Source organism: Delphinapterus leucas, chromosome 1, assembly GCF_059928025.1.
Source record: "Delphinapterus leucas isolate spDelLeu-1000000601 "Yukka" chromosome 1, BTC_Dleu_Yukka2, whole genome shotgun sequence".
Lineage (NCBI taxonomy): Eukaryota > Metazoa > Chordata > Mammalia > Artiodactyla > Monodontidae > Delphinapterus > Delphinapterus leucas.
Genome location: NC_143129.1, coordinates 46,949,783 through 46,964,136, shown reverse-complemented (window position 1 = coordinate 46,964,136; position 14,354 = coordinate 46,949,783). Strand labels below are relative to the sequence as shown.

At 50.6% G+C, this 14,354-nt stretch overlaps 1 protein-coding gene across 4 annotated transcripts; it reads right to left on the bottom strand.

Moving 5' to 3' along the window:
- Positions 1–5: 5 nt before the first annotated feature.
- On the bottom strand, positions 6–12,972 carry ATF3 (activating transcription factor 3). 4 transcript variants are annotated; one of them, XM_022593428.3, is made up of 4 exons: positions 12,755–12,972; positions 6,634–6,877; positions 2,688–2,795; positions 6–1,479 (listed from the first exon to the last, which is right to left on the bottom strand). In XM_022593428.3, the coding sequence occupies exons 1-4, from the start codon at positions 12,955–12,957 to the stop codon at positions 1,282–1,284; spliced, it is 753 nt and encodes a 250-aa protein (XP_022449136.2). In that variant the 5' UTR covers positions 12,958–12,972; the 3' UTR covers positions 6–1,281. The 4 variants fall into 4 exon arrangements, with proteins under 4 accessions (XP_022449136.2, XP_022449135.1, XP_089765702.1 ...); XM_022593427.3 differs by having other exon boundaries at positions 12,158–12,827; XM_089909576.1 differs by having other exon boundaries at positions 12,689–12,827.
- Positions 12,973–14,354: the final 1,382 nt, after the last annotated feature.

Here is a 14,354-nt window from a genome sequence, read left to right as displayed (position 1 = left end):
AACACTTAAGTTCACCATGTCTTGGTTCCAATATTTATTCTATTGACAGGTTAGGAATACTAGGATAAATAAGTAATATCTTCTTTTACAGAAAATTGTAATGATACTACTGAGTAGGATTAAACACTCTGAGGATTTCACAGAAACATCAGAATTTAAACAGACAGTAGCCAGAGTCCTCGTGGCCAGCGTGAGTGACTGTCTCACAGCTATAAATGCTCTGGGCCCAATTTCTACAAACATCTGCATGACAGAAACAATGCCATTAACGTCTAATAATGCTAAAGCCTAGGCATCACCTGGCTTCAAATGCATCTCCACTGATTGTGGTTTTCAACCACAAGAAAAGGAAAATGGAATATTCTTTGGCTCTTCCGGCCTAGAAAAAATTCCTGACCTAAGTCACTGAGCAGAGAATCCTAACCCTTCGGAAGCTGGACTCTGTTTCTGCTTTCTTCCTGTGACATTATAACTGAGTTTGCAACAGAGGACGTGCGTTAATGCTTGGGTGCCAAGGGGAAGAGGCCTTTTCTGTTGGCACAAAACTGCAGTCAGTCCAGGCTGGCACAATTCTGTTCTCCCGGGGCTGACAACCTCTTCTGGCCACCTGAATACTTTGCAAGACACTGCATGTGCTGATATGATAGACACACCACCACCCCCCCGCCCCCGCAAATTCTCAGAAACCAGATCCGAGGAAAGTCATGAGAAAGTCACAGTGGTGGCGTGTGGCGCACACGTCAGAAGAGCACAACGCCTAGTTTTGAAACGAACGCCTTGCACGCGGTAATTCCTGTGCGGAACAGCATATTTGCTAGAAAGCACAACCCTAGCCATCGCACAGCTTCACAAAATGCCATTCTCACTCCACGTCCCCTACAAGTGACAGTGGCAGCGGCAGCAGAGGAGGTGGCCCCACCCCACCCACCCAAGGTACAGATGATGCTTCTGCATGAATCCTAATGGTGGGAGGCCTGGTTTTTGCAGCATCCAGATGAAAGGCAGGCAGGACCCTAACCAGGGGCCATCTGGAGAATCCAAGGAAGGCCAAGATGTTAAGGCCTAAATTCTGGAGTTGAGGAAAAAGATGCCCTTGTTGCCCTGGTCCAAAGTCCACTCTGGGGTAGAGTGGAAAGTCACCGAGGGCCCTCCCACCTTGATGGTTCTTTGCTGCTGGGATTCAAGAGGTGCACAGGAAGTCAGATCTCCAATGGCTTCAGGGTTTCGGATGTAAAAGGAGGATTCGATGAGGACTCCGCAGTTGCCCCATACCACGTCTGCTTAGCTCTGCAATGTTCCCTCTTTTATCTGTTGGATAAAAAGGTTTCTCTCATCTTCTGGAGTCCTCCCGTTCTGAGCCCGGACAATGCATGTGGGCCGGTGCAGGTTGAGCATGTATATCAAATGCTGCTTCTCATTCTTGAGCTCCTCAATTTGGGCCTTCAGTTCGGCATTCACACTCTCCAGCTTCTCTGACTCCTGGGGGACAAGCAGCAGAGGGATTAGGAAGGGAAGCCACGGGCCAGTGAGGAACGGGGTGGCCTGCTGGTGGCCCCTGGGTGGCAAGGGGTAACCGCTGGGACACGTCGGGGCTCATCAAGCTGGAAATGGCCGCTGGCTCCCTGCTACAGTGCCCCACAAAGCCGGGACAGCAGCATTAGGTTTGGGAGAATCCAGAGCCTGGAGAAGCCTTTGAACTTGGAGGCTCCTTCAGAGAGGCCTTGAGTTTCCACTCAAGGTTGAGGCAGGTTGTGACCCTAATAGTAACGAAACAGCAATAGAAGCAATGGCAAAGAGATCTCCTTTACACAAGTACAACAGCCCATGGGCAGGTCTTCTGGACCTGAAAGGGCCTTGGGGACTGGAAGGCAATCCAGACTCATGGTGCTTAGTCTTCTGTGAGTCACTGATTTCACTGAGAAGCTCATCTCCCCAGAAAGAATGTACATAGCAATAAACAAAATGTCTTAATTTTCACTGACCCCCTGAAGCAATTGACAGAACCCTTGGGGACCTGTGGAACCTGGGTGAAGACTCTGCCCTGGCCTGTCTACACTTGGGAGAGGGGACACAGCCACTGGAAAGACTGCATCACGGCCTGCTCCAGCTGCCCGCAGATGCCGTTGCCACTGGCGCTTCTCCCTTCTGGAAGGGGAGCCGGCTGAATGCAACTGGGAGCACAGACTATTGGATGCACCAAAGAGAAGGGCTGCAGAGTTAAGAACGAGAGAGAAAAGCAAAGAAAGTGTAACCTCTGCCTGTAGATTAAGGAAATAGCTTGTTTGAAGAGATTAATTAAAGGCTTTTCACAGTGAGCCAGATGAGAGGTGGCAGCTTTCTTTCCTGAGGAAAATGGGCGACTGAAGCCTCTTTCACTGGACTGACGTATCCCGTACCCAGAGGCTTCTGGACGTGTATGGACCGGCCGAGGGGGAATATGGGCACCAGATGATCTTGTGGTTTTTAATTCACACACCTGCTTCTTACACACCCAAAGTCACATTCATTGTCCTAACAGCTTTGCTACTTCGTCGTTCTGCAACTGGCATTTCTGCTACCAGCTACAATGCCCTTCCTGGGAAAGCACTTCTGGGCGGGGGCTTTCAAACTCCCCTTCCTCACGTGACATGAGGTTGGCGGCGGACAGGCGTGAGCAAGAGGAAGGAGCAAGGCACACAGGCACTCACCTTCTGCAGGCACTCTGTCTTCTCCTTCTTCTTGTTTCGGCACTTGGCAGCTGCAATCTTATTTCTTTCCCGTCGCCTCTTTTTCCTTTCATCTTCTTCAGGGGCTACCTGTAAAATTCAAGAGGCACAAGCTTAATGGGAGGCTAGAAATTCAATCCACCTCAAATACACTGCCTTTTATTTCCAGCTAAAACTGACAAACCGGGGCAGCCCTAAAGAATTTGGGAGAAGTAAAGCCCTAGACTTTTGCATGCAACCTCTACACACACACACACACACACACACACACACACACACACACTCAAGAATGAATAATGAAAAAATCAAGGAACAGTTAAAGTTATATTGGCAATATTAGTAAATTAAATTTATTTTACTTTTAAAAAACATTTGGATTTTAAAATAGGAGTTTGATATTCAAAGTGATAACTATTGGTTATCAACTAGAGCAAGAAACAGATTTTGTTCAGTAAATATGTCCTTTCCCCTAGAACCAGGAATGACCTCAGGAATATCACCTTGCCACCCATTCCCCCTGCCTCTTCTTCGATTCATCTCTATCTTCACCTGGAACATCATCATAGCACCTCCTTCCTAAATTCAGGAGAAGCCTGTGCAGCTCCTGGAGAAGAGGAACCCAAGCCTATTCCCCAACCAAAGTGGCGTTATCAGCCCATGGCTTGGTGCCACCTGTGGGTGGAGAACTAGAACCATCCATTGATTCATCCAACAAGTTGATATTGATCTCTTCCTCTGTGCCCCACCCTGAGCCAGCCCTGCGATCCTCAGAGAACAAAACCCTGTCCTGCTTTACCATCTGGTCCTCTGTGAAGTTCACTCTGATCCTGACTTTGCCTAAGGACTGATGGGGAGCCAGCAAAGTCTGGCTGCTGGACTTGGCTCAGAGACCAGAGTCCAGCGGGAGTGAAGCACTCACAGTGAGCAGAGTGGGTGATGGTTTAGGCCACTAATGTCAGAACTTTGTCATGTCACTTGTCACTGCTCCAGACAGCAGGAAAGGCCATGGGAGCCTCACCGCAAATCAAAGAGATCCTGGGACGCTACGATCACCTCACCTCTGACTTTGGATTAGATGACACTGACTTAAGGTTGGGCTGAGATGGAGGCTTTACAACATAGGGAAACAAAGCCCAAGGGGGAAATACGATGAGAGGCGTTTCTACCTTTTATGTCTTGGATCCTAGAACCACATAGGCGGACATTGGGTTTAGACTAAACTACCTTTGAATCTCAGCTTCACTGCCTATTAGCTGTGAGACCTTGTGCAAGTTACTATGCTCTTTTGAGCCTCAGTTTCCTCATTTGTAAAATGGGATCAATAATCTTACCTACCCAATAGGGTTGTGATGAGGGTCAAATTAGTTAATCTATGTAAAGCCCTCTGCACAGGGTTTAGGTGCTATGGAAGCTTTAGTTATTATCATCATTAACCTCATCATCAATGTCTTCATTAAGAATTCAGCAAGTCTAGAATTTCCTTTGCAACTAACTCTACAGATACTTTTGGACGGGGGGGAGGATTCAAAGTATTCTCATAAAAGGAAGTACTTGAAAGTAGAGCAAATCTCAGAGTCACAAACTGTCAGACATGGAAAAGCCTTTCTAAAGGCCATTTAGATCCATCCCCTCACTTTATTGATGTGCAAATGAGGCACAGAGTGGCCAAAAGTAATGTGCCAAGGGAGGCCCAGGAATCACCAGCTCATGGTCAGCAGACCAGTAGGCTACAACACTGGATGTAAAACCCAGGCCTGTGGCTCCCGGTCCTGTGTCCTCTCTTGGCCACAGCTGCCTCATTCCACCGTGCTGCATTCCCAGAGGTGCCTGGGATCTGGGGAGGAGGCTTACGCTGCCCAGATACACAGGATGCCTGTGGGTTTCACAGGCTCAGTGCCTTAAGTTGAGAATTACAGCCACCAAGGAGACCAGAACATTCAGCTAGGTCATTTGGTGCATTCTCTTCCCAGTAGAAAAATCTACTTGTTAAACTGACCTAAGATCAGAAGGTCACTTGATGAACAAAAAAATCACAGTACATGAGTTGGATGACTTTAAGACTGCTACCGTGAAGCTGGCTGCCTGCTTCTTGCTCTGGAGAACCCTCCAAATATCCCTCCAAAATGTTTTCCTTCCTTCCATGGCACCCCACTACTTCCACTGCATCCTGTAATTTCAAGATTTAATTAGAAAAAAATTTTTTAATTTTTTCCTTGAGTGTCCCATGTTCCCACCCTGCACTTTCCAGTATTGGACTGGGCACCAGTGACTTGCCCTGAGGTTAACTGGGGGTACAGCCAATGCCTCTAATGCTGCCTTAAGGATATAGCATCATATAGTAGTCCTGCCTACCATTCACTGAATGCTAACACTCAGCCAGGCCCTCTGCTAGACCCTTAACAAATGCCATCTCATTTAACCCTTAGATCAGTTCTATACAGGAGTCATTATTTACCCGCCCCCCTTTCATAGAATCATAAAGGTTCCTAACCAACTTCCTTCAAAACTCAGTTCTTTTCTGGCCAGGTCCACTACCTCTTGCCTAAAGGCAGTGACCATGCCAGTTAAGTGAGCTTGAAACACTCCCATCTTTCATCCATGAGGGGGAGGCCGACAAAACAGCTGAGACCTCAGCTCTGAAGTTCTCGAACCACCACAGCATTGCCAGCAAGCACCTCCCAAACTTCTCACCATGCCTGTTACTCCAGGTGTCTTATAAAAGGCTGCCGAGTGGAGAACAGCACAAGCGTCAGAGACAGAAGTGAACTTGGAGCAGAACCTGTACCGAGGCTGTGAGCATGGCCGACTGGTCCTTGCTCCACAGCCTGGCCACCTGGGTTCTCGTAGTGATGAAAACAATCACCACACTCTCTGCTTCTTCAGAACAACTGGACACAGAAGGTGATCTCATACAGACAGACTCATGGCTTTCAATACCATCCATACGCTGATGGCTTCCAACTCTGTATCTCTGGCCCCGGCTCTCCTCTCAGCTCCATACCCACGTATCCAACTGCCTCCTTCACACCTCCACTGGGGCATTGAACAGGATGGACGCCTGCTCTTGTCCCACCCAATGTCCTGCAGTCCCAACCTCAGCAGCAAATAGGCTCTCCATCTTTACTGCTGGCCAGGCCAGAAATTCTGGAGTCACCATTGACTCCTGTTCGGAGTCATACCCGATGTACGACTCCGGGAAATCAGCTGTACCATCAAGACAGATCCAGAAGCTGACAACTTCTCGGCACCTCACGGCCCTCAACCCGATGCAGACCCTCTCGTGTCGGTACCCTGCTTCTGCCCTCGCTCATACTGCCCATTCTCGACTCGACAGCCAGGGTAATCATTTAGGAATATCAGGTTAGACCATGTCGCTCCTCTGCTCAGAAACCCTCCCAGGGGCTCGCCACCTCACTCTGAGTACACGGCGTGTCTTTACAATAGCCTACAACACCCAACGTGATCTGGCCTCCACCCGTGAGCTCAGTGCCTGCCTCACTCCCCACCCCACACGTGACCCCAGCCACTTGGCCCTCCTTGCTACTGGTCCTGTGCCCTCAGTGCCCTTATTCTTGATCTTTTGCCAGATACCCATATGGCCCTTATCCGCTCCTCCTTCAAGTCTCTGCTCAAAGGCCATTCTATCAGTGAAGCCTCCCCTGAACTCCTGGTTTAAAACAGCAACCCCACTCCTACCCCGCTCCCCTGTCCCCCTTTGCTGTTTTATTTTTCTCCTTTGCCTGTCTGTCTTTTATGGATTTACTTATCTTGTGTGTTGTCTGTCTCCTCCCAGTGGAAGGTAAGCTCCCTGTGAGGGCAGTGATTTTGTTTTATTCATGGCCGAAGCCCCCTGCCTAGAGCATGCTGGCGCATGGTAGGTGTGCAATAAGTAAGTGCAGAAAGAAAGGGCACCCCTGGGAGAACCTACCTCGGCTTTGGTGACTGACATCTCGAGGGGTCTGCTGCTGACAGTGACTGACTCCAGCGCCGAGGACATCCGGTGGCAGAGGTGCTTGCTCTGGATGGCGAACCTCAGCTCTTCCTTGACAAAGGGTGTCAGGTTAGCAAAATCCTCAAACACCAGTGACCCAGGAGGGGACAGGCAGGGGACGATGGCAGAGGCACTGACTTCCGAGGCAGAGACCTGGCCTGGGTGTTGAAGCATCATTTTGCTGAAAGACACATCAAAACCCAAACTACTTCAGGGATTTGGGGGCATGGGATCAAGGACCCCCCCGCACCTGCGACCTCCAATACCTGAGCCCCACCCCCAGAAGAAGGTCCCATTAGCCCTCTTTCACACCATCCTCATCTTGAGTAAAACAGGTTCTTAAAATACACAGCTCAGTGATGTGGATAAAATGCCTAGTTGAAGTTTATAAGGGGTGGTATTTCAGGCTATTCTGAATTCACAAGAGCTATTAGTATTGGCTGGTGTGCATATATGCAAATGTAGCCTCAAACAGTCCTGAAAGAGGAAGAGCGTTAAAAAAAAAAATCAGTGAGACTATTATGTAACCCCATTTGCAGTCTCCTTTTCAAAAAAAAAGAAAGAAAAACTTGGAAGGTATCTGAAATCAAGTTAAATCTATCAGTGAGTGGAAGTAAAAGCAAGGAGTGGGGGACCTTTGAATTTAGCAAATATATCTCTGAAGCTTCCCCCTTGAGAAGTTGGATCCAAGTCTTTGAGAATGAGGACAGTAACTGTAGCAGGTGCATTTCTTCGCCCCAGTTTGGCTGGGGTGTGGGAATTCAGGTCACAAGGGACTAGAGTAGCCCTTTCTTAAGGTAAAGGTTGGTGAAGCAAAAGACCTCAGAGTAAAGAAAAGTGAGGAGCTCAGAATTTGGACCTCTTTTGGGGAGTGTTGTTCAGCCCTATAATGTTTGGAAGGGCTTGGGCTGGGCTCAGAGGGGGCCTGGGACTGGCTCTGGCACTAAGGAGTGGTGTGACCCGAGCTCTCTGAGTCTCAGCCTTTATGTGACAAATGTCTGGGAACTCCTACAGCACCGGGATGGAGTCTCCACTGTTGCTCTTTCCAGAGCCTGACCCAGCCCCTGGCACCGGCTTCTCCCAATGCCTGCTGACTGCTGGAGACTATCCAACTGAATACATGAAATGAGGAAGGGGCGGTTAAATCAAATGGCCTCTGAGGTCCCATCTACCCCCTATCCTTCTACAGCCCAGGGAAGACAAAGGGACAAAAAAAAAAGCAAGCAAGAAAGGGCAGAAATAGTAATGGTTCCATGGTCCCAGTTTGGAATAGCCCTCCATAAATCTCTTCCTGCTGTATACTCCCTCCAGCAGTGGCCATCCCCCCTCATCCCTGCTTTCAGTTCTCCAGGGGCGATGAATGTGGGGATTCTCAGGGCAGGCGGTCCCCTTGGAGCATCCGTCTCAATCGGGGGACCTGAGGTCATTAGCTAAATCCAGACAGAAAAGAAGCCCTTTGGCAAGTCGCTAACATTTCACAAGTGCCTCCTTCATTCCAGAAACCTTATGTGCCTTATCTCACTTAATCTTCATGAGAACCCAGTTAGGTCCTAGTCCCATTTTATGGATGAAGTAACTAAAATTTAGACAAGCTAAATAATTTGCCCAAAGTCATATAGTATGAGGCAGCGTCAGGATTTGGAATTAAGTTTGACTCCAGAACTCATGCCCTTAATTTACAGAACATAGAATATTATTCTGAATTGTAAAAGCAAACAAAAAGCCAGAGCAAACTTTTCTTGAGGGTTGGGAGTAGGCATGGGGATGGGTGAGGGTCCTGGAACTGAAGTGATGGAAGGGAGACTAAGCAAAGAGCCATGGGGAAAATGTGAATTCTGTATTGAATTCCTGAGCTTTCTCTGCCTGGGTGCACACTCAGATTGCTGCCTGCATTCAGGAATTCCCAGTCTGGGGTCAGAACATCAAGATTTGAGGCTCACTTCCTTATGCGTCATCATCTTACCTCCCGGAGCCTTCTCTCTCGTCTGTAAAAGAAGTCTAAAAACAATCACCCTATTTTCCCAGAGTTGTGCAAGGCATTGAAGAAATAATACCTGAATATGCCCTGAAAAATATAATGCAACTAGGAAATACGTTATTATTGGGCCTTCCAGAGATCTGTCCAGCCCAGGGCTGGCTCTCCAACAGATGCTCTGTGGGGTCCAGGTGGGTGGGTGGTTGGTCACTGTCTTTGATCTCAGATACTTCTGAATACAACACCCTGAATTCTACATCCCCCTTAAGATCCAAGATACACTGATGGTGGCAAGAATTCCAGGCCAATGAACACCACCATTGTTGACTCTTCAGAGAAACCCAGGAAACGTATGTGATTCTCTTCCCAAAGCCCTATGTCATGAGTCAGAACTGATATTCTTCTATCAGTTGAATCCTGTAATCTTAGGATGCGGGGAGGAGACTTTTCCGATAAACTCTGAGAAACCAGCTCTCCAAAGCCAGAGGCTTAAGATTCTCCCATGCAATTGTGTTTTCCCTCCCTTTCCAACGTTATTAAAAACGCAATAGTTCAGGGATGGATTTCAGAGCTACCACTGGGCTGGCCTTTGTCTGAAGGACGGCATGGCTCCCTTCTGCACAGGCAGTTTGAATTCCACCACAGTTGAGCGTAGTTCCATTTCACCTCCCAAGTTTATTAATGAGCTTTCAGGGCTTGGGGTCTGCTGTGTGGGTTTTTTTCCCCCCTTCTTAGTGTAAAGTCAGCAGTCCTGATGAAAGAAACTGAAGAATGCCAGTGGTATGGAATGTTTTTATGAAAAGCATTGGGTGGGCTTACTTGAGGATGGAAACAGGTTGTAAAAATGTTTAAAAGCCTTTCAGAAAGTAAAGCAGTTGTAACTGTAACGATTTGGGTTTTTCCTGCACTCAGCTGAAGTTCAGTTTCTTGAGATACTTTCCAGTTATTTGTTGCCTCATTCTCTTAAAATGTGATCAGCCTAGACTCAGGCTGTGCCCCTATAAGAAAAATGAAGTTAAACCTTCATTTTTTAAGAAAGTTGAGACCCTTGAACATCCCCCTTTGAAGAAAAAATTTTAGAGGATTTTCTGAGCTGACTTTCTGTACTGACCTTAAAATTGTCTAGACTTATTACAAAGAACCTGCATTTTGCTTCTCATTATCTCTAATCAGAAATCGTGTCATATAATCGGTAGTTTCATCATTTTCAAGAAAGTGAAACTTTACTCATATATTTCTTTAACTGGAAATTCAGCTCCCAGATTTTATTTCCTAGTAGCTGCTACTACCTTGAGTTTTCACTTTTAATTTTCATCTCTTTCCACTAAGCACTGCTCATAAAACATCTTACAGTAGGTAGCCAGTTCTTTCACTAACTTCCTGTCTTGGTCTTTCTCCTAGCCCACTGGAAGTGGGTATATAGACACTGCAGTTGTACGTGTAAGGCTAGACATCAGGACAGAGATGACGCTTGCAGGCCTTTCACTACCACTCACACGCTGAGCACCCGCTGGCATGCTTTCTGGACCTCAGTCACCTCATGTGTAAAATGAGACCAATACCGCCTGCCCCAGTTCCCTCCCAGGGCTGTCAGGAAGATCATATGAGATATGTGAAGGTGGATTTACACACATCCTGGGTAGCCATTATTACTGTGATTCCACTTTCCCCATTTCAGGGGGGACTCATAATGTTGCTGTCAATGAAGTTGAGCCCCACTAATCATGAATTAACCGGAACCCTCAAGAAATTCAGGTCAGTCACAGACAGCTTCTTTCGCACCTTGACCTCTGGGCTCTTGGTGCACCAGATCAATTCCACCCCACTATTTGCTGGCTCCAGCTTGTCCCCACTGGTCTTAAGTACTTGAGAAATGACCAGGTCTCACACATGAAACCGTTTCCGGTTCCTGTCGTGTCCTGGCTGTGTACTTCCTCCTCCCCAGGCCGAGTAACACTTGGAACCACTGACCCTGTTCCATGCCCAGCCCATTTGAAAAGGGAAGAAATCATGAGCTCTATCCAATGGGATAGAACACCCAATATTAGAGTCGTCCAGGTCAGATCTTCATTTTGTAATTGAGTAAAATGGGGTCCAGGAAGGTAAAGTGACTTGCCCAAGGCCATAAAGCTGGCGAGTGGCCCAGCCCAGGCCAAGCTGTTGACCATCCACCTGCTGCTCATTTTGCTTCATCACCAACAGAGATTCAACACCGCGAGGATCAACCAACGAGGCAAATGGAGAACAGAGCCATTGGCCAGGTAGATGAAGGGTCAATAGTCCTAGGAACCTGTACCCACCACAGAGGAGGCTTTGATAGGACTAAGACAGGGAGGGAGTATAGAAGAAAGGGGACAATGGGGAGAAAAGACCAAGAGGGGGAGAGAGAATGGTGGGGTTAAGATAGGAAGGATCTGGAGGCTCCAATAACTGCCACAGGTGCTGGGTACTGTATATTAGTCACACTGTGTGCCTCGGGTGCTGCCTGCGGTGTTACCTCTGAAACCACCCAGACAATAATAACACTAAAACCCACCCCCACCCCAGTCTTCATCCAGGATATCCTCAAAGCAGTAGCATTATTCTACAACAAATGCTACATGCAAAACAGGGGGACAGTTATACCAATTTCTCCTTCATTTAAAGTTAAGAGACAGAGGCCCCAAACATGTGACCGTCACCCACACTGAAACAAGTGCATTAAGAGAGCACCCAGATTTTCTAGCACCCAATTTTTTTTTTCTGCCTCCATCAAGGGATTAGCAGCTCCTTTATTTGTAAGAAAGCATGTGCGATTTGGAAATGAAATTAGGGAAAAGAAAACAGAAGGAAAGGAAGTGATTCGATCAGATGAAAAGAGGGTGGGGGGGAGCAGAGAAGGAGAACCATTCCAGTGGAAAGAACGTGGGGAAGGGAAGAGATGCCCCACAAAGAAGTCCCTTTTCCCCCACTGCCTCGGAGGCCGGCCAGTGACGTCCAAGCCCCCTCATTCAAGTCACTCAAGTCCCCTCATCGGTCCCTTGTCTTTCAATTACACCCCCCTAGAATCTGAAAACCTTCGTCCAGACAGGACCGTAATGGTTGTCCAGTCCAACCACCACCTCGTGCCCGCAAACAGGCAGAGGGGCCAGGAGTGTCTATATGCCCACATTTCCCAGCTGGGGATATTGAGTGAGGCCCAGGACATCAAGTGCAGTGTAAGCTCTCAGGGTCTTGCCCCCTAGACCACAGAGCCAGTCTCTCAATTACCTGAACTGGCTTCGCACTGTCGCTTCCCCCCACGGTGGGTCTCCCCGATGGAAAGCAGAGAAATCCGCGAAACGCCAGAGGAAGAGCCAGAGCTTGAGTCACAGGTACTAGAGAAAAGCGTGTGAGAAACTTGGGACAGTAAGTCTCCGGCCCTGACACTGGGCATCTGTGCCGGGAGCCTCTCTGCCTTCTGCCCTAGGGCAGCCACATGAGCGCGCGCCACCTCTGTAAACTTACCCAACTAACTTTCGCTCCGGGCTACCGGCGCTGTCCTGCCTCCCGGCGCTCCGGGGCGGGCAGGGCGACCCCCAGCGGCCGCGCGCGCGACCCCGGCTCGCCCGCTCCTTCCCCATTCATTCCGTTCCGCCCCTGGGGCAGCCCTTCCGCGAGCACCGGCCTCCGCGCCTCTCGGGAAGGCTGGGCTCGCGAGTGGCAGTGCCCGCGCACAGAGCAAGGAATGGAGCCGGTCGGCGAGCCCGATAGGCTCGGACACCCTGAGCACCCACCAGCCGTCGACCGCTTCCAGGGGGTAAGTAAACGCAAGGGCGGAGAGGAGCTGTGCTCCGACGCCAGTGGAGGAGCGGGAGCCCGACCTCTCGGTTGCCAGGAGCATTTCGCGCCCCAGGTCAAAAGAGAAAGTTCTTTGCGATAAAGTTTCTAAAGCGCCGAGAAGCAGTGGTGGCTGGGAGAAGTTCAGCCAGAGTTCTTTCGAAGCCAGAGGCGGGGGGCAAGTGTCGGGGGTGGGCGCAGGGGCCGGCGACTGGTTACCAGAGGGGCGCAAAGAGAATGAAAGCGAGCCACCCTTGCCGCGCTCACTCGGCTTCCAACGCTCACCTCCTGGCTCCACTCGGGGCGCCCAGGGTCCGGAGGGCGGGCGGGGTCGGGGTGGGGTCGGGCTGTTTGTGGGGCCGGCGGGCGAGCACAGAGGGCGCACAGCCGGCGCGCGGGCTGGCGGGTCCGCTGGAGCGGCGGCGCGGGGAGAGCGCTGTGCAGTGTGCGCCTCGCTGCGTGCGCCTGTGGCTGGGAGCGCGTTGCATCACCCCTTTTATAGCCCTCGGGCTGGCGGCGCGCCCTTCTCCGGGTTACCAGTCCCAGGCTGACGTAATGCTATTAATAGCTTCCCCCGAGAACCAGCCGAACTAGGCTGGGCGAAAGCCGGGGTGGGGTGGGGGGCGGAGAGGAGGGGCCAAAGAGGAGGAGGGGAAAAGAGGCACCGGTGATGCAAGCTCGGGGAGGAGCCGGCCGGGGAGCGTTCTCCCGGCCTCGCACGCCGGGACACACGCACCCGCCCGCCCTCTCTCTCCATATCAGGACCGGAGCCGCCCGGGCTGGCCGCCAGATGTGCGTACTCGCCGCTGCGTGTTCCAGGCATGAGCCAATGGTGCCCAAGCCAGCGGCATGACTCCACCGCGCTGGCATCTCTCCCTCCGCTAAGTTGCGGAGGGGGGAGTTTGGAAAGGCGGGTCCTGGCCGCTGCCCAGACTAGGTGAGGCTGGAAGCGAGCAGCGACCTTTCTCTAAAATGCGTGGTCATTTTCTGGCGCTTCGTGAAAATACTCCCTTCGCAGTCAAAAGCCTCCTTCTCAAGTAGGGGACGGGATAGGAACGGAAGGATTATTCCCCAGTGTGGGAGAAGTGCTCAAAGGCACCCCTACGGTGAACCCACACCGTTACCCGCCGGGGGTGACCTCTGTGGCGGGGACCGTGAGAAGTCTGTGATTTAACTCAAGCGCGGAGAGCTCCGCGGGCTCTGTGCGCCCACGCCCGCAGCCCCGGCACACCCCACAGGGGCGCACACGCGGAACCGTCTCCCGGCAGGTTGGGAACCCGACTCCGAGGCCAGGCCTAGTGGTAGGACCCTATGGGGTTAGGATTTTTTGTAACAACCCCAAAGCGTTTGAAATTGACAGCGAAACGAACAAGCCCGTGAAAAGATTAGCGACCTGGAAAAATCAGAGGCAACTCAGAGAGGGGCTAAGAGTAAGGCTGAAGCCTAGAGGCCAGGAAGAGGAATAAAGAGAAGGTGCTTTAGTGTCCGCGGGCGGGGCGGGGCGGGGGTCGCCTCGCTCTCTGGCAATGTTGAGGGAAAACCCATCTTCGGCTTTCCTGTGTTTTTCCGCGCCCAGAGAGGATTGGGTTGGGACCGGACGGACTGGACTGGGGACGCACTAACTGCAGCGGAAATAAGGCCCCGCAGCAGAAATCCTTTTCGCCCTAAAGCCGGTGGCGGGAAGGGCGGGGTCTTGTGGCCCAGATTCTAGCCGAGCCTTCAGCGGAACTGGGTTTGAACCTTAAAATCGATTTCCCAGTTCCGATTCCCCGACCTCAGCTGTCTAGGCTTCGAGACCGGCAGAACCAGAGACCTTGTCAACTGCTCACGGACTAATATAGATGAACGCGAGTGTGGCCAGCCATGTTTCGTTACCGCCCGGGAG

Coding starts and splice junctions, on each gene's coding strand:
- ATF3 (XM_022593428.3), bottom strand. CDS start 12,957: ATGCAACGCGCTCCCAGCCACAGGCGCACGCAGCGAGGCGCACACTGC. Junction 6,878..12,754: donor GCCCCGAGTGGAGCCAGGAG/GTGAGCGTTGGA, acceptor TGTGTCTTTCAG/CAAAATGATGCTTCAACACC. Junction 2,796..6,633: donor TGTCAGTCACCAAAGCCGAG/GTAGGTTCTCCC, acceptor TGAATTTTACAG/GTAGCCCCTGAAGAAGATGA.